Source organism: Schistocerca cancellata, chromosome 8 (genome assembly GCF_023864275.1).
Source record: "Schistocerca cancellata isolate TAMUIC-IGC-003103 chromosome 8, iqSchCanc2.1, whole genome shotgun sequence".
In the NCBI taxonomy this organism is placed as follows: domain Eukaryota; kingdom Metazoa; phylum Arthropoda; class Insecta; order Orthoptera; family Acrididae; genus Schistocerca; species Schistocerca cancellata.
This window is the reverse complement of record NC_064633.1, coordinates 596626182-596645690: the sequence shown is the minus strand read 5'-3', so window position 1 is coordinate 596645690 and position 19509 is coordinate 596626182. Positions and strand designations below refer to the sequence as shown.

Sequence of the window (19509 nt, the reverse complement as noted above, 5' to 3'; positions counted from 1 at the left end):
TTGTTGCAGTTTACTCGCTGTGTACGTTTAAGAAACCAGCATCAACCTCATTGCTTTGCCTGGCCGTAGTAAGATGGAGAATATATTTCACTACGGCGTTATGTACAACGTAAAGCAGCAAAATTCCGTCTCGTTGACATTACAGTCAACGTCCCTCGACGTAAAATTGCCATAGTTGAAGTTGTGCTTTGAAATATGCGTTGGTGAACAAAAGACACAACTGTGACAGCTGCAAGTAGACTTAAATATTTAGTTTCAGATTCTAATTAGTGCCTTTCTGTTGATTCGCAAATTTAGCTGACCTCCTAACAAATGTATCAATCTGAACTTCAATCTCTAAGTTAGTTAGCCCCAAACGAAAACAATAACTGTAAACGTGCTGTTTAACCAAGAAGCTCAAACATGCAGTACAGCAATGGTGGACTTGAGACAGGCGATTATACACACATCTGAAAGTGTGGACCAATAAATGCCCCATCACGCCGGTGGTGCTACTTCGGCTCGCCGCAATTATTCACTGACGCCTGTGGTGAACACCGCTGTCACGTGATTGGCTCTGCTGTAGACAAGCTGATGGAGTATTGTTGCTGCCACAGTTCCAGGCCTAGGATGCATGCTGACCTCCATGTGCAACGTAAGCAGCTGATGTGCGCAACATGTACACAGCTCCACATATTTTCCAATCCAGTCTCCTACGCACGTAACCGTTGACTCCACTAATTTCTACTGATTCCTGCATCTTGCTGTCATTTCCAACCAAACACTGCATTCCCGCCAGTAGCGAGAATTACGAGGGCAGTTCAATAAGTAATGCAACACATTTTTTTTTCTGAAACATGGGTTGTTTTATTCAGCATTGAAATACACCAGGTTATTCCCCAATCTTTTAGCTACACAACACTATTTTTCAACGTAATCTCCATTCAATGCTACGGCCTTACGCCACCTTGAAATGAGGGCCTGTATGCCTGCACGGTACCATCCCACTGGTCGATGTCGGAGCCAACGTCGTACTGCATCAATAACGTCTTCATCATCCGCGTAGTGCCTCCCACGGATTGCGTCCTTCATTGGGCCAAACATTTGAAAATCCGACGGTGCGAGATCGGGGCTGTAGGGTGCATGAGGAAGAACAGTCCACTGAAGTTTTGTGAGCTCCTTTCGGGTGCGAAGACTTGTGTGAGGTCTTGCGTTGTCATGAAGAAGGAGAAGTTCGTTCAGATTTTTGTGCCTACGAACACGCTGAAGTCGTTTCTTCAATTTCTGAAGAGTAGCACAATACACTTCAGAGTTGATCGTTTGACCATGGGGAAGGACGTCGAACAGAATAACCCCTTCAGCGTCCCAGCAGACTGTAACCATGACTTTACCAGCTGAGGCTATGGCTTTAAACTTTTTCTTGGTAGGGGAGTGGGTGTGGCGCCACTCCATTGATTGCCGTTTTGTTTCAGGTTCGAAGTGGTGAACCCATGTTTCATCGCCTGTAACAATCTTTGACAAGAAATTGTCACCCTCAGCCACATGACGAGCAAGCAATTCCGCACAGATGGTTCTCCTTTGCTCTTTATGGTGTTCGTTAGACAACGAGGGACCCAGCGGGAACAAACCTTTGAATATCCCAACTGGTGAACAATTGTGATAGCACTACCAACAGAGATGTCAAGTTGAGCACTGAGTTGTTTGATGGTGATCCGTCGATCATCTCGAACGAGTGTGTTCGCACGCTCCGCCATTGCAGGAGTCACAGCTGTGCACGGCCGGCCCGCATGCGGGAGATCAGACAGTCTTGCTTGACCTTGCGGCGATGATGACACACGCTTTGCCCAACGACTCACCGTGCTTTTGTCCACTGCCAGATCACCGTAGACATTCTGCAAGCGCCTATGAATATCTGAGATGCCCTGGTTTTCCGCCAAAAGAAACTCGATCACTGCCCGTTGTTTGCAACGCACATCCGTTACAGACGCCATTTTCACAGCAGCTCCGTACAGCGCTGCCACCTGTCGGAAGTCAATGAAACTATACGAGACGAAGCGGGAATGTTTGAAAATATTCCACAAGAAATTTCCGGTTTTTTTAACCAAAATTGACCGAGAAAAAAAATGTGTTGCATTACTTATTGAACTGCCCTCGTATCAAGATGATGGACGAGTACGGGTATGGGAACGACCTCAGGAACCCATGGACCCTGCATGTCAGCAGGGGACTGTTCAAGCTAGTGAAGGCTCTGTAATGGTGTGGCGCGTAAGCACGTGGAGTGATAGTGGACCCCTGATACGTCTAGATACGACACCGACAGGTGAAACGTACGTAAGCATCCTGTCTGATCACCCGCATTCATGTCCATTGTGCATTCCGACGGAGGTGAGCAGTTTCATCACGACAGTGTGACACCCCGCACTTCCGATGGCCACCAAACTCCCCAGACATGAACATTACTGAGCATATCTGGGATGCCTTGCAACGTGCTGTTAAGAAGAGATCTCCACACCCATTTACTCCTACAGATATATGGACAGCCCTACAGAATTCATGGCGTCGATTCCCTCCAGCACTACTTCAGACATTAGTTGAGATACGTCACTTCTGCGTGCTCGCGGATGCCTTACTTGATATTAGGCAGGTGTACCAGTTTCTTTTGTTCTCCGTGTAGTATAAAATAGAATACGTATATTAACCAACAAATCAAATAACCAATAAAGGTAGGACAGAAGTTATAAGCGACACATTCGTCTAAATAATGTAATCCACAAAAATCTAACACGACTGGGCAGTATTCAAACTTTTTTGTAGGCCACATAATCGTAATATATTTGTACCATCTTTTGATTTCACATAAACGACCAGTGTGTTTGATTGTTTTCACTAGTTCCGATTTATGCACAGTTAAAGGACGCACAATATCTGTAAGTAGAAAGAGAGAAAAACACTATTGTCTAACATAATCGTATAAAATCACAACAGTTATTTTTTCCTGTTTTCCAGTTTCACCAAACAACAAAAAGACGACTGCAGTGCAAGAGAGGTAGAACAAAACATACAGAAGCAGAGAAAAGTACCTACGTAAGTATTTGCGCTTGATAAAGAGAAGAAATTCTCGAATCGCGTCGTGTTATTCCTGAGAAAATTATAACTGTTTCAGTGTTTTATTGTTTCTTGAACGAACGACACAGCGGCAGACTATATATATGAGTACCACTCCTCCGCTGATCGATCGTGTGTATCGGAGAGCACCGAATTACGTAGCGATCCAAAAGGAACGGTGATAGACCTTAGGTACAGAAGAGACTGGAACAGCACATTACGTCCACATGCTAACACCTTTTTATTGGTCTTTTTCACTGACGCACATGTACATTACCATGGCGTGGAGGACGCATAAATTGGCCAGTCCGTTCTCCTGATCTTACACCTCTGGACTTCTTTCTGTGGGGTACGTTAAAGATGAATGTGTACCGTGATGTGCCTACAACCCCAGAGGATATGAAACAACGTATTGTGGCAGCCTGCGGCGACATTACACCAGATGCACTGCGGCGTGTACGACATTCATTACGCCAGAGATTGCAATTGTGTGCAGCCAATGATGGCCACCACATTGAACATCTATTGGCCTGACATGTCGGACACACTCTATTCCACTCCGTACTTGAAAACGGAAACCACGTTTGTACGTGTACCTCAAGCTTCATGGTAATGTACATGTGCGTCAGTGAAAAGGTCTAATAAAAAGGCGTTAGCATGTGGACGTAATGTGCTGTTACAGTCTCTTCTGTACCTAAGGTCCATCGCCGTTCCCTTTGGATCCCTACGTAATTCGGTGCTCTCCGATACACACGATCGATCAGCGGAGGAGTGGTACTCAAGCGTCAACTTTAGGTTACAATATCTCCGGATGTAATTAACATTTTACAATGCAACAAACTTCACTGGTTACGTATTTGTTTATATGTTCAGATGTGCTAACAAAATTAATAGAGTTCCATTTAAAAAAAACGTAAGTTTGTGTTAAAAACATACTTCCGTGAATTTTTGTATGGTTTGTATTAACCAATTACACTAGCCCCTCTCCTCACGTGTTCGGTCTGTGGAATCGATTCGTCAGTATTTGATGTGGTTTACGAAATATACTCAGCGGTAATGTTAGGTGACTCACCCTGTATATATATATATATATATATATATATATATATATATATATATATATATATATATGATTGAAGCGATTTCTTAAATTAACTGTAGCTCCATTCATTGACACATGGTCACGACACACTACAGATACGTAGAAAAACTCATAAAGTTTTGTTCGGCTGAAGCCGCACTTCAGGTGTCTGCCGCCAGAGCGCTCGAGAGCACAGTGAGACAAAATGGCGACAGGAGCCGAGAAAGCGTATGTCGTGCTTGAAATGCACTCACATCAGTCAATCATAACAGTGCAATGACACTTCAGAACGAAGTTCAACAAAGACCCACCAACTGCTAACTCCATTCGGCGATGGTATGCGCAGTTTAAAGCTTCTGGATGCCTCTGTAAGGGGAAATCGACGGGTCGGCCTGCAGTGAGCAAAGAATCGGTTGAACGCGTGCGGGCAAGTTTCACGCGTAGCCCGCGGAAGTCGACGAATAAAGCAAGCAGGGAGCTAAACGTACCACAGCCGACGGTTTGGAAAATCTTACGGAAAAGGCTAAAGCAGAAGCCTTACCGTTTACAATTGCTTCAAGCCCTGACACCCGATGACAAAGTCAAACGCTTTGAATTTTCGGCGCGGTTGCAACAGCTCATGGAAGAGGATGCGTTCAGTGCGAAACTTGTTTTCAGTGACGAAGCAACATTTTTTCTTAATGGTGAAGTGAACAGACACAATGTGCGAATCTGGGCGGTAGAGAATCCTCACGCATTCGTGCAGCAAATTCCCAATTCACCAAAAGTTAACGTGTTTTGTGCAATCTCACTGTTTAAAGTTTACGGCCCCTTTTTCTTCTGCGAAAAGAACGTTACAGGACACGTGTATCTGGACATGCTGGAAAATTGGCTCGTGCAACAACTGGAGACCGACAGCGTCAACTTCATCTTTCAACAGGATGGTGCTCCACCGCACTTCCATCATGATGTTTGGCATTTCTTAAACAGGAGATTGGAAAACCGATGGATCGGTCGTGGTGGAGATCACGATCAGCAATTCATGTCATGGCCTCCACGCTCTCCCGACCTAACCCCATGCGATTTCTTTCTGTGGGGTTATGTGAAAGATTCAGTGTTTAAACCTCCTCTGCCAAGAAACGTGCCAGAACTGCGAGCTCGCATCAACGATGCTTTCGAACTCATTGATGGGGACATGCTGCGCCGAGTGTGGGAGGAACTTGATTATCGGCTTGATGTCTGCCGAATCACTAAAGGGGCACATATCGAACATTTGTGAATGCCTAAAAAAACTTTTTGAGTTTTTGTATGTGTGTGCAAAGCATTGTGAAAATATCTCAAATAATAAAGTTATTCTAGAGCTGTGAAATCGCTTCAATCATTTGTAATAACGCTGTATATATATATATATATATATATATATATATATATATATATATATATATATATAAAGCTTACGATTAATATTTTTTTCGCAGAGTTCAGTTCCACGCCATGCCCCTCACCGGTTCTTACCTGGGCGACGCGGTGGCTGCAGTGACGTTCGTGGCAGCCACGCTGGTTCTCGTGTGCAGATGGATCTACGGATACTGGAAGCGGCGCGGCGTCCCGTTTCTAGAACCGGAGTCTGTGTTCGGTAATTTTAAGGAGATTCTTCTGAGCCGAAAATACTTCGGTGAAGGCCTGCAAGAGCTCTACTGGCGCCTGCAGCCTCACCCTTACGGCGGGATCTTCGTGTCTCTGAGGCCGGCGCTTCTCGTCAGAGAGCCCGATCTCATCAAGAGCTGTCTCGTCAAAGACTTCAACCACTTTCAACACAGGGGATTCAAGGTAAGCAGCGAATAATGCATGCATACGGTAATTGATTTTCAAATTTCACTAGCTGACAAAACCCGACATTGTGCGGTTATTCAGTGTTTCCAAACTTGTATTAGAAACGAAAACAAAAAATGCACGGTGTTTTTTTGTGAAGTATCGAAAAAATTTCATTACCGTGTATTCGTTGAAACACCTCCGAAATTATGAAACAGTCGCACAAAGAAATGTGCATAATGTGCAGATGTATACGTACCGTACCCGAATTAAGCAACGTAGCCCCGAACAGTCTCTGTACGCTAGGCACAGCTGTTTGGCGTGTCTACAACGCACTTTTATAAGCGTCTTTATGGCAATGCCTCCTCATACTTCTATAGACGACTATCTTTGTCGCCTACGGCCGTTTCCCTTTCGCAGTTTAAGGCTGCCAAAAGTTCTACCAGGACTATTGGATTTCGTTATTTTGTCTAGACTGTAGCAGTGTCTTAGTAGGGCAGAATAAATTTACTAAGTCTTAATGCATGATACGGCATGTGTCGTCCAATCATACACCCTATTTATAGAAGTACATTAAGTGCAGCGAAACATGTTGGGAATAGAGTTAGTAGCAAAGAAACTAATAAATGTAAACCTTATGCATGACGTGGCAGCTTTTCACGCATCACCTGAACTATGTCTGGTACCATGATATACACTACTGGCCATTAAAACTGCTACACCACGATGATGACGTGCTACAGACGCGAAATTTAACCGACAGGAAGAAGATGCTGTGATATGCAAAAGATTAGCTTTTCAGTGTATTCACACAAGGTTGGCGCCGGTGGCGACACCTTCAACGTGCTGACATGACGAAAGTTTCCAACCGATTTCTCATACACAAACGGCAGTTGACCGGCGTTGCCTGGTGAAACGTTGTTGTGATGCCTCGTGTAAGGAGGAGAAATGCGTACCATCACGTTTCTGACTCTGATAAAGGTCGGATTGTAGCCTATCGCGATTGCGGTTTATCATATCGCGAAATTGCTACTCGCGTTGGTCGAGATCCAATGACTGTTAGCAGAATATGGAATCGGTGGGTTCAGGAGCCGTGCTGGATCCCAACGGCCTCGAATCACTAGTAGTCGAGATGACAGGCATCTTATCCGCATGGCTGTAACGGATAGTGAAGCCACGATTCGATCCCTGAGTCAACAGATGAGGACGTCTGCAAGACAACAACCATCTGCACGAACAGTTCGACGACGTTTGCAGCTGCATGAACTATCAGCTCGGAGACCATGGCTGCGGTTACCCTTGACGCTGCATCACAGACAGGAGGGCCTGCGATGGTGTACTCAACGACGAACCTGGGTGCACGAATGGCAAAACGTCATTTTTTCGAATGAATCCAGGTTCTGTTTACAGCATCATGATGGTCGCGTGTTTGGCGACATCGCGGTGAACGCACATTGGAAGCGTGTATTCATCATCACCATACAGGGGTATCACCGGCGTGATGGTATAGGGTGTCATTGGTTACACGTCTCGGTGAACTCTTATTCGCATTGACGGCACTTTGAACATTGTACGTTGCATTGCAGTTGTGTTACGACCCGTGGCTCTACCATTCATTCGGTCCCTGCGAAACCCTACATTTCAGCAGGATAATGCACGATCATATGTTGCAGGTCCTGTACGGGCCTTTCTGGATACAAAAAATGTTCGACTGCTGCCCTGGTCAGCACAATCTGCAGATCTCTCACCAATTGAAAACATCTGGTGAATGGTGGCCGAGCAAGTGTGTCAATACGCCAGTCACTACTCTTGATGAACTGTGGTATCGTGTTGAAGCTGCATGGGTACCTGTAACTGTAAACGCCATCCAAGCTCTGTTTGACTCAATGCCCAGGCGTATCAAGGCCGTTATTACGGCCAGAGGTGGTTGTTCTGGGTACTGATTTCTCAGGAACTATGCACCCAAATTGCGTGAAAATGTAATCACATGTCAGTTCTAGTATAATATTGTTGTGGATTGGCAAGACCGCCAACCCACTATGAGGAAGCCGAAAGGCACGCGTTTAAGCTCACGCAGGCTGGCGTGAGGTCTGGAACAGGACACGAAAATGAGACTAGTAAAAAACGTACGTAGCTTCAGGAATACTTAACTTTAATCCATAATTGGTGAACATCGCTCTTGACGGTACATGTTTTACAGCATCAATAGTAACTGGTAATGGCGCCTTGCTAGGTCGCAGCAAATGACGCAGCTGAAGGCCATGCCAACTATCGTCTCGGCAAATGAGAGCGCAATTTGTCAGTGAACCATCGCTAGCAAAGTCGGCTGTCTAACTGGGGCGAGTGCTAGGAAGTGTCTCTAGACATGCCGTGTGGCGGCGCTCGGTCTGCAATCACTGATAGTGGCGACACGCGGGTCCGATGTATACTAACGGACCGTGGCCTATTTAAAGGCTACCACCTAGCAAGTGTGGTGTCTGGCGGTGACACCACAAATATATTTGCGCAATGAATACCCGTTTATTATCTCTCTGATTCTACCCAATACCTCCTCACTCCTTACCTTATCAGGCCACCTAATTTTCAACATTCTCCTGTAGCACCACATCTCAAGTGCTTCGATTCTCTTCTGTTCCGGTTTTCCTACAGCCCATATTTCTTTGCCGTACAATGCTGTGCTGCAGACGAACATTCTCAGAAATTTCTTCCTCAAATTAGGGCCTATGTTTGACACTAGTAGTCTTCTATTGCCCAGAAATGCTCTTTTCCCCAGTGCTAGTCAGCTTTTGATGTCCTCCTTGCTCCGTCCGTCATTGGTTATTTTTCTGCCTAGGTAACAGAATTCCTTAACTTCATCTACTTCGATACCATCAATCCTGATGTTAAGTTTTTCGTTGTTCTCATTTCTGCTACTTCTCATTTCTTTCGTCTTTCTTCGATTTACTCTCAATCCATTTTCTGTACTCATTAGTTTGTTCATTCCATGCAGCTTCTCATGTAATTCTTCTTCACTTTCACGCAGGATAGCAGTGTCATCAGCGAATCGTATCACTGATATCTTTTCACCTTGAATTTTGGTTCCACTCCTGAACCATTCTGTTATTTCCGTCATTACTTCTTCGATGTACAGATTGAACAGTATTGGGGAAAAACCGCATCCCTGTCTTACATCCTTTTCAATCCGAGCGCTTCGTTCATGGTCGTCGACTTTTATTACTCCCTCTTAACTCTTGTCCATATTCTAAACTCCTGGGAATTGAAATACGAACACCGTGAATTCATTGTCCCAGGAAGGGGAAACTTTATTGACACATTCCATGGGCTCAGATACATCACATGATCACACTGACAGAACCACAGGCACATAGACACAGGCAACAGAGCATGCACAATGTCGGCACTAGTACAGTGTATATCCACCTTTCGCAGCAATGCAGGCTGCTATTCTCCCATGGAGACGATCGTAGAGATGCTGGATGTAGTCCTGTGGAACGGCTTGCCATGCCATTTCCACCTGGCGCCTCAGTTGGACCAGCGTTCGTGCTGGACGTGCAGACCGCGTGAGACGACGCTTCATCCAGTCCCAAACATGTTCAATGGGGGACAGATCCGGAGATCTTGCTGGCCAGGGTAGTTGACTTACACCTTCTAGAGCACGTTGGGTGGCACGGGATACATGCGGACGTGCATTGTCCTGTTGGAACAGCAAGTTCCCTTGCCGGTCTAGGAATGGTAGAACGATGGGTTCGATGACGGTTTGGATGTACCGTGCACTATTCAGTGTCCCCTCGACGATCACCAGTGGTGTACGGCCAGTGTAGGAGATCGCACCCCACACCATGATGCCGGGTGTTGGCCCTGTGTGCCTCGGTCGTATGCAGTCCTGATTGTGGCGCTCACCTGCACGGCGCCAAACACGCATACGACCATCATTGGCACCAAGGCAGAAGCGACTCTCATCGCTGAAGACGACACGTCTCCATTCGTCCCTCCATTCACGCCTGTCGCGACACCACTGGAGGCGGGCTGCACGATGTTGGGGCGTGAGCGGAAGACGGCCTAACGGTGTGCGGGACCGTAGCCCAGCTTCATGGAGACGGTTGCGAATGGTCCTCGCCGATACCCCAGGAGCAACAGTGTCCCTAATTTGCTGGGAAGTGGCGGTGCGGTCCCCTACGGCACTGCGTAGGATCCAACGGTCTTGGCGTGCATCCGTGCGTCGCTGCGGTCCGGTCCCAGGTCGACGGGCACGTGCACCTTCCGCCGACCACTGGCGACAACATCGATGTACTGTGGAGACCTCACGCCCCACGTGTTGAGCAATTCGGCGGTACGTCCACCCGGCCTCCCGCATGCCCACTATACGCCCTCGCTCAAAGTCCGTCAACTGCACATACGGTTCACGTCCACGCTGTCGCGGCATGCTACCAGTGTTAAAGACTGCGATGGAGCTCCGTATGCCACGGCAAACTGGCTGACATTGACGGCGGCGGTGCACAAATGCTGCGCAGCTAGCGCCATTCGACGGCCAACACCGCGGTTCCTGGTGTGTCCGCTGTGCCGTGCGTGTGATCATTGCTTGTACAGCCCTCTCGCAGTGTCCGAAGCAAGTATGGTGGGTCTGACACACCGGTGTCAAAGTGTTCTTTTTTCCATTTCCAGGAGTGTATTTCCGTCATTACTTCTTCGATGTACAGATTGAACAGTATTGGGGAAAAACAGCATCCCTGTCTTACACCCTTTTCAATCCGAGCGCTTCGTTCATGGTCGTCGACTTTTATTATTCCCTCTTAGCTCTTGTCCATATTCTATATTACTCGTCTTTCCTTATAGCTTACCTCTGTTTTTCTCAGAATTTCGAACTTGTTGCAGCGTTTTCCACTGTGGAACGCTTTTTCCGGGTCAACAAATACTGTGAACGTGTCTTGATATTTATTTAGTCTTGCTTCCATTATCAACCGCAACGTCAGAATTGCCTCTCTGCTGGCTTTACCTTTTTAAAGCGAAACTAATCGTCATCTAACAAATCCTCAGTCATATTTTCATTCTTTCGTATATTATTCTTTCCAGCAACTTGGATGCATGAGCTGTTAAGCTTACTGTGCGATAATTCTCACATTTGTCAGCTCTTGCAGTCTTCAGAATTGAGTGGATGATATTTTTCCAAAAGTCAGATGGTATGTTGTCAGACTCATACATTCTACACACCAACGTGAATAGTTTTGTTGCCATTCCGCCAGTGATTTTAGAAAACAGTTTACTGCGGCCAAAATCTTTGATATCCCCATTTGTTTATTTGTTTTTATTTTCAGCTTACCCCTTAGTTATTGGCTTAGGGATATTACATGTCCGTGCACATACTCTTAATCCGTTATCCGCAGTTAGGTGTTCTGTTATAGCTACATGCAGTTCATCTGTGCTCCACATTCCATAATGCCTTTCTGTTGTAACAGCATGATATGAAACGATTATGTTTTTAATCAGTTAGGTTAAAGGCTAGTAATAGATAAATCCGAACATCATTTTGAAACGTTATGTAACACTAATAATGGTGAACGCTTTTTTTAAACAGACTATACGAATAAGTTTCTTAAACTGAACCGGTACAACATCGGAAACATTGCGGTACATCATAGAGACGTTTCCATTTTGTCTTCGATAATTTCCTACAAATGAACAACAATAAACAGAGATTCATAGCTGTCTTAAAGCTGAGGTTATTTCATGTAATTGACACATAAGTGAAAACGTTACGTTCCCACTTAGCTTGTAACACCAAATCTCTTCGTCACGTACACGAAACGTTAGATGAAATCTACAAGAAAATATATCACAACGGGATCTTGAGGATAACAGAAGGGAGACAGCAGCACATACAGAGCACAGACAACCATTATCCTATCACCCAGTACTTGTATGGTACTGGAACGTAAATCGATAAGACTGGTAGCATGTACCCTCCGCCGTGCACTATGCAGTAGCTTCCGGAATACATAAAGAGGTTATACAAAAATTTGTAACTAACGTAGAAATGCATGTATCAATATGAATCTAGATCTCCATGGCTACTTTGCAAATCACCTTCGAAATTCTCTATTATTCCAATCTCGTACAGCGCCCGGAAAGCACAAACACCGATGTCTTTCCGTACGAGCTCTGATTTCCCTTATCATGGTGAGCGTTTCTCCCTATGTAGGACGGCGTCAACACAATATTTTCGCATTCGGAGGAGGAAGTTGGTGATTGGAATTTCCTGAGAAGACTCCTCAGCAAGGCAAAACGCCATTGTTCTAATGACGTCCATCCGAATCCTGTATCATTTCAGTGATACACTCTGCCCTATTTAGCGATAATACAAAATGTGCTGCCCTTCTTTGAACTTTTTCGATGTACTCCGTCAATAAAAGATGACGGACAAGCGTACTGCAGGCGGTCTCCTTAATTGATCTGTTACATTTTCTGAGTGTCCTGCCAATAAAATGCAGTCTTTGGTTAGCATTCCCCACAACATTTTCTATGCGTTCCTTCCAATATACGTTTTCCGTAATTGTAATTTCTGGGTATTTAGTTGAATTTCAACCTTTACATTTGACTGATTTGTCGTGAACTGCTGTTTAACGGATGCCTTTTAGCACTCATGGGGATGATCTCACACTTTTCGTTACTTAAGGTCAATTGCCAATTTGCGCACCATATAAATATCTTTTTTAAATCTTTTTGCAATTTGTTTTGATATTCGGATGACTTCGCTAGTCGATAAACGGCAGCGTCATCTGCCAACAATTCAGGCTGCTCAGATTGTCTCTCAAATCTTTTATATGGATAAGGAACAGCAGAGGACCTATAACATTACCTTGGGGAACGTCGGAAATCACTTCTGTTTTACTCCATGACTTCCCATCAGTTACTACGAGGTGTGACTTCCCTGATACGAAATTACGAACCCAGTCACATAACTGAGACGATATTCCATAAGCTCGCCATTTCACTAGAAGCAGCTTGTGTTGTAAAGTGTCAAAAGCCTTCCGGAAATCAAGAGATACGGAATCAATTTGAAATCCCTTGTCAACAGCACTCAGTACCCCATGTGTGTGAAGAGCTAGTTGTGTTTCACAAGAACGATGTTTTCTAAATCCATGTTGACTGTGTGTCAAAATTGATCAAATGGCTCTAAGCACTATGAGACTTAACATCGGAGGTCATGAGTCCCCTAGACTTAGAACTACGTAATCCTAAGGACAGTACACACATGCATGCCCGAGGCAGGATTCGACCGTAGCGCCTAGAACCGCTGGGCCACAACGGCAGGCGACTGTGTGTCAATAGACCGTTCTCTACCAAGTATAACACACGATATATGTTCCAAAATCCTGCAGCATATCGACGTTAATGATATGGGTCTGTAGTTTAGTGAATTACTACCTTTCTTAAATATTGGTGTGACCTGTCTTTGGGAATGGATCTTTCTTCGAGCGAACGGTTGTATATGATTGTTAAGTATGGAGCTTTTGCATCGGCAGACTTTGAAAGGAACCAAATAGGTGTACAGTCTGGACCAGAAGACTTGCTATTATTAAGTGATTTAAGTTGCTTCACTACTCCGAGGATATTTACTTCTACGTTACTCATGTTGGGAGCTATTCTCGATCGCAACTCTGGAATATTTACTTCTTCTTCTTCGGTGAAGGAATTTTGGGAGGGCTGTTTATAGCAACTCTGCTTTGGCAGCACTGTCTTCGATAGTATCTCCGTAGCTATCGTGCAGAGAAGGCATTGATTGCGTCTTTTCGCTAGCATACTCCATGTATGACCAGAATCTGTTTGGATTTTCTGCCAGGTTTCGAGACAAAGTTTCGTGGTGGAAACTACTATAAGCACGTCGCGTTAAATTCCGCTCTAAATTTCGAGCGTCTGTAAAAGGTCGAAAATATTGGAGATTGTGCGTCTGTTTCAGTTTGGCATGTTTGTTTCCTTGTTTCTGCAACAGTGATATGACCCTTTTTTGTACCAACGAAGATCAGTGCCGTCGTTTGTTAATTTATTTCGTATAAATTTCTCAATTTCTGCCGATACTTCTTGTCTGAATTCAATCCACAACAGATATGAGTCAAGTTTGCAAGTTGGTTTATTGTATTTGACCATGAATGGTACCGTGCAGTGTCTTCAGGAGGAGGAGGAGGAGGATATTGGTGTTTAACGTCCCGTCGACAACGAAGTCATTAGAGACGGAGCACAAGCTCGGATTAGGGAAGGATGGGAAAGGAAGTCGGCCGTGCCTGGAGTGATCTAGGGAAATCACGGAAAACCTAAATGAGGATGGTCGGACGCGGGATTGAACTGTCATCCTCTCGAATGCGAGTCCAGTGTGCTACCCACTGCACCACCTCGCTCCGTCAGTGTCCTCAGTCCATAGAAAGTGTCACTCATGGTCAGAACAATGTTCTGTGTAGTTGTGACTACATTATGCCGGAGCTCTGTGCGTTTGGACTTGGGTAAACTGCTGGTGCCCGTATGACGGGTACCTATGAAACCAAGGGAGCCGAAATGTTCGGTGTTTCAAGAGGCAACGTATCGAAGATTTGTGCCGCATACAGGAAAATCGGAAAAATATCATCCGCTAAGTCATAACTGTGGAGCAGTGAAAGAATGTTATTTGATCTGATAAATCTTGTTTCACACTGTTTTTGATTTCCGCTAAGTTATCCGATTTCAATATTACCTACTGCATTTTTAACAGGTCTAAGTAATTAACGGATTTTTGTCGGGAACCTGAAGAACGATGTGATCTTGTGTTTCGCAGCAGGTGGTTTGTCATTCCCGACACAGAGTGAGAGGGGAAAGAAATCTGAAAAGACACAAGATGAAATCAGTCTTCAGGCCTCTGACAAAAACCCATTTTTAGTGACAAAGGGTTTTCTAAGCCGTATTATGTATCCCTATATGTTGTGTGTTTGTTGTTTCCATCCTTTAGTCCGCCCCTTGTATGCAGATACACAGACCGAATAGCTGAAGGCCAGTGTACAGCTGTGTAAGTTTCTGCTTCCATTTGAAACGTTCCTTATAAGACTTTGAACTAAATAAATGAATGCCTGAACTGGGAATGCATAAAAAACTGGAGTTAACGTGTAGCGTGTTGTAGCTCCATGTCACGTCCTTACTCTGTGTTATTGCTAGTAAAACTTTATACGAACTGATTGCGAAACTCCGAATACCAATAAAGAAACACAGTCATTGCAAAATACATTCAGTCCCTTAGGTGCTGAATCCTCCGGCCATGTTCAAAACTAATAACTTTGGTCCCTGTGCACATAACAAATAAATAAAATTGTCTTTCCTCTAAAGCAGTAAAAGTAGATATCGATATATTCTGCTCTCTCGTGAAGAAGAATAAAATTACTAGCTACAGCCTCAGCAGTGTGCAGTGCTGGCAGTAATATGAGACCTTAGCTTTTCCCGGCGAATTGAGTGTTCAAATAATTTACGGGTTTGCTGCCGGGTGACGTCGTCGACCACCGCCGATATTTCGGCAGGAGCACACCCTGCCATTCTCAAGGCACAACTGCAAGGAGGAACCAATGTGCAAGGGAATTTAATACCTCGGTTCACAGAGAAGAAACAAGAAAGATACGGCACACAGAACAAGTAACCGCAAGCCGGCCGAAGTGGCCGTGCGGTTCTAGGCGCTGCAGTCTGGAACCGCGAGACCGCTGCGGTCGCAGGTTCGAATACTGCCTCGGGCATGGATGTGTGTGATGTCCTTAGGTTAGTTAGGTTTAACTAGTTCTAACTTCTAGGGGACTAATGACCTCAGAAGTTGAGTCCCATAGTGCTTAGAGCCATTTGAACCATTTTTGAAGCCAGTAACCGCAAAGTCAACACACAACCACAGATAAACAACATCAGAAATCTTAGAAGGTGGTCGAAAAACACATTACACATCATATTTCCGCAAAATACGGCCAATTCTGTTAGAAATGCTTCCTGCGTAAGGCAAAAATTGCCGTAAACTTAGGTGCAACTTCGTTGCTAACGTCACTCACCCGTTGCACAGAAGGCTGATGGCGCAACGCACGTTTGATCTGCCTCTCACTATAGCCATTCTGACGAAAGGTGACTTCGAGATGTGATAGCTCAGCTGCCAAACTTTCAGGGTCTGATATAACATGGGCCCTGTGGGGCCTGATCTTTGTTTGCGTAAGGCTGGTGTCTATTCCTTGCAGTTGTGGCATGTCATATATTGGTCAGACAATCAGGACTGTGGAAGACCGGTGTATTGAACGTAAGCGTCACACACGCTTACGACAGCCGAGCGAATCTGTTGTGATTTGGCAAAACAGCTAAGCCACTATGACCGGTAGCCGAAAAGCACGCGTTAAGCTCACGCAGGCTGGCGTGAGGTCTGGAACAGTTAAGGGAATTGAGTCTAGTAAATATAAGTACGTAACTTCTGGAATACTTTAATTCATAATTGGTGAACGTCGGTCTGACGGTACATGCACCACAAGATAAATAGCAAATGATGATGGCGCCTTGCTAGGTCGTAGCAAATGACGTAGCTGAAGGCTATGCTAACTATCGTCTCGGCAAATGAGAGCGTAATTTGTCAGTCAACCATCGCTAGCAAAGTCGGCTGTACAACTGGGGCGAGTGCTAGGAAGTGTCTCTAGATGTGCCGTGTGACGGCGCTCGGTCTGCAATCACTGACAGTGGCGACACGCGGGTCCGACGTATAATAGCGGACCGCGGCCGATTTAAAGGCTACCATCTAGCAAGTGTGGTGTCTGGCGGTGACACCACAGAATCCACTATTGCAGAACATTGCCTTGACACCTGTCATCCTATGGAATACAACAACAGGGAGATTCTGGCTTCCACGTCCAACTATTGCGATAGTGTCATTAAGGAAGCTGTTGAAACCAAGCTGTCAAGCAACCTTATAAAAAGAAATGGTGGATTTTGTCAAAATGCTGCTTGGAATCCGGCTCTGTCTCTGAGCAAAAGTAGAGGGACAGACTTGGGGCTACTTAACCTTTTGATTAATAGTCAGTATCGACATTTCTGATGTTGGTTATCTGTGGTTGTGTGTTGACTTTGCGGTTACTTGTTCTGCGTGTGGTATCTTCCTTGTCTCTCCTCTGTGAACCGAGGTATTAAATTCGTTTACACAGTACTTCCTCCTTGCAGTTGTGCCTTAAGAATGGCAGGGTGTGCTCCTGCCGAAATATCGGCGGTGGTCGACAACGTCACCCGGCAGCAAACACGTAAATTATTTCAACGCTGGCAGTAATACTTTGAAATATACATGAAATTCTTTTGCCTAATAAACGGAAACATTGAAGAAAAATTAAATGTCTTTGAAAAACATATGACCTGGACAGGGACGAGGTAGCGATTTGGGTGAATTACTAACACAGACGTTTTCAATAGTGAAGCTGTATTCGAAGTTAATTTTGGCTTCTCAAAACATCTGACAATTGAAATTACATTAATCAGAAGAATAATATTCTTTCCACTAAATGAAACCCTTTCTTCCCTGACGCACTCACAAACAATGAGATTTGTATAGCAAGTATTATCTAAAATCACTAAAAAGCATAAAGACAAATCATCAAATTACGTATACATGTGTTAACAAAAATTAGAAACACTACAAAAGGGAAATATCTAACCAGCGCATACATAAAATCTCTTTACGTATATTCTGGTGTTACCAGTTATCAGACATCTCATTTAGTCTAACGCACAGGCAAAAGACAAGTAATGAAAAATTAACTTCTTTACCTTCATTCCGAGAGGGCTTCTGCTTCCACATTTATGTTTCCAATAATACATGTACTCTTAAAGCTTCTTTGTAGTATCAGTTCAGTATTCCTTTCTTATCACATTTAAATTTACAGTTCTTCATTTTACTTCACATTCCACTATAAAGTCACTCACCATTTTTACTACCTAATTTATGTGCGGTGTAACACAAAATATTGATAAGAGAAAAATTCCTACGTTTTAATCGAACACTTGGTGGCTTTACAGAGCATACCACAAAAACTGCCTACTGCATCCTCTTTCGCTCACAGACTGATACACAGTCAATGCTGTGCGCCAAGCGCTCTCTTGCTCCCACACAACAATATCAGACCAGAAGTAATATCTTTGGCTCTGCGTTCGTGCAAAGTCAGCGATCCGCTTTATAAAGTCCATCAGAAACATACATGTTTTACAATATGATAGTTTCATTTTAGTTTACATTAGTATAGTTACAATATTGGGGTGCCACATGTAAGTGTACCCCAGTAGACTCCTTTCACATTTCACGTACATTGATTCAAATGAAGCTACCTGTTGCAAAGTGCAGTTATAAAGCAGTATTTTAGTATTCGAACCATTCTGGATGTTCAAGACACATCTTCGAGGAACAAGCTGGTAATCTGTACCGAGTATCACCTCTCGATATGCGGATAGCTCCGCAAGATTCAGATATTTGGAAACGAGCTGTGGGCAAGGTGTAATGTAAAAATATAAAAACAGTGATACCTAAAAATGATACGGCAGTCTGACAATGTGATCGTATTCTTATTGACTCAATAGTAGCCGTTGAAAACACATCTCTGAAAATGACTCACAAGAATGTTCTTAATTGTGCAATATCTTTTAAGTTTGTCCGACACAGATCAGTAATTAATAAACTAGCTCAGTTCTCAGGGTAGTTACGTAATCGTCGATAATTAATTGTCCTTTCCTTCTTTACCCAACACCGTAGTTATTATTCCAGGCTCGTGAGAAGTCGTGTGCTTATTGCACCAGAGAATATTTCGCAAGTCTGTTGGATGTAAACTACTGCAATACATAACTTATTGTCGTGGTTTAGTCTCGATTCCTCAATATAACAAGAGTAGCATCTACAAATGAAATCCTATACTGGAACTGGAGTCCTGTGACCAGACCATTTCTTCCTGGGATGTTATCTCGTTATGTAAAGAAAAGCTGTAAGTAAAAATAGTTAAATTGTTATCAACGGCCGCCGGGCTCGTAGTATCTGAAAGAAAGTTAATTGTCCTAACCGACGGCACGTCTCGCAGATGAGCTAAAAGAAAAATGTTGAAGACTTTCCACGATGGCGCCTAAGAATGGAAATTCTTCGCTAAGGCCCATATCTACTTAGAACAATACAGGTATCATTACAAATTGACTGACTGCATACACAAATTCTTTTCACAAAATAACCATTATATTTTTCTGGTTGTAAGTACAACTTACATTATTAACTGGTACAGCAAGATGAGCTTTACACAAGAACGTCCTCTTAGGTCCGAACCCAAGCAGATAAGATAAGCGAATGACAAAGGAAAGGGCGTTCGTGCATAGAAGAGAAGAGTCCATGGAATAACATGTCCATTGTAGTTCTATCTCTTCTCCCTTGGCGTAACTTGTCAGTTCTTTATAAAATTTATCATAATATTTAGGTTACATTTTTTTAAATCTCAAGACCACTCAGGAGAAACAGTACAAAGGAAACGGAATGGACGGGTGACTCTAACAAATGAAACTTACAAGCG

The 19509-nt window shown here is 44.1% G+C and overlaps 1 protein-coding gene across 1 annotated transcript in view; it reads left to right on the top strand.

Moving 5' to 3' along the window:
- Positions 1 to 5630: 5630 nt before the first annotated feature.
- Positions 5631 to 19509, top strand: part of LOC126095056 (probable cytochrome P450 6a13) — a 77965-nt gene continuing 64086 nt past the window's right edge. The window contains exon 1 of the mRNA XM_049909740.1: positions 5631 to 5974. Coding sequence (XP_049765697.1) covers positions 5639 to 5974 — 336 coding nt within the window. The 5' untranslated portion in view covers positions 5631 to 5638. The remainder of the gene's footprint in view (positions 5975 to 19509) is intronic.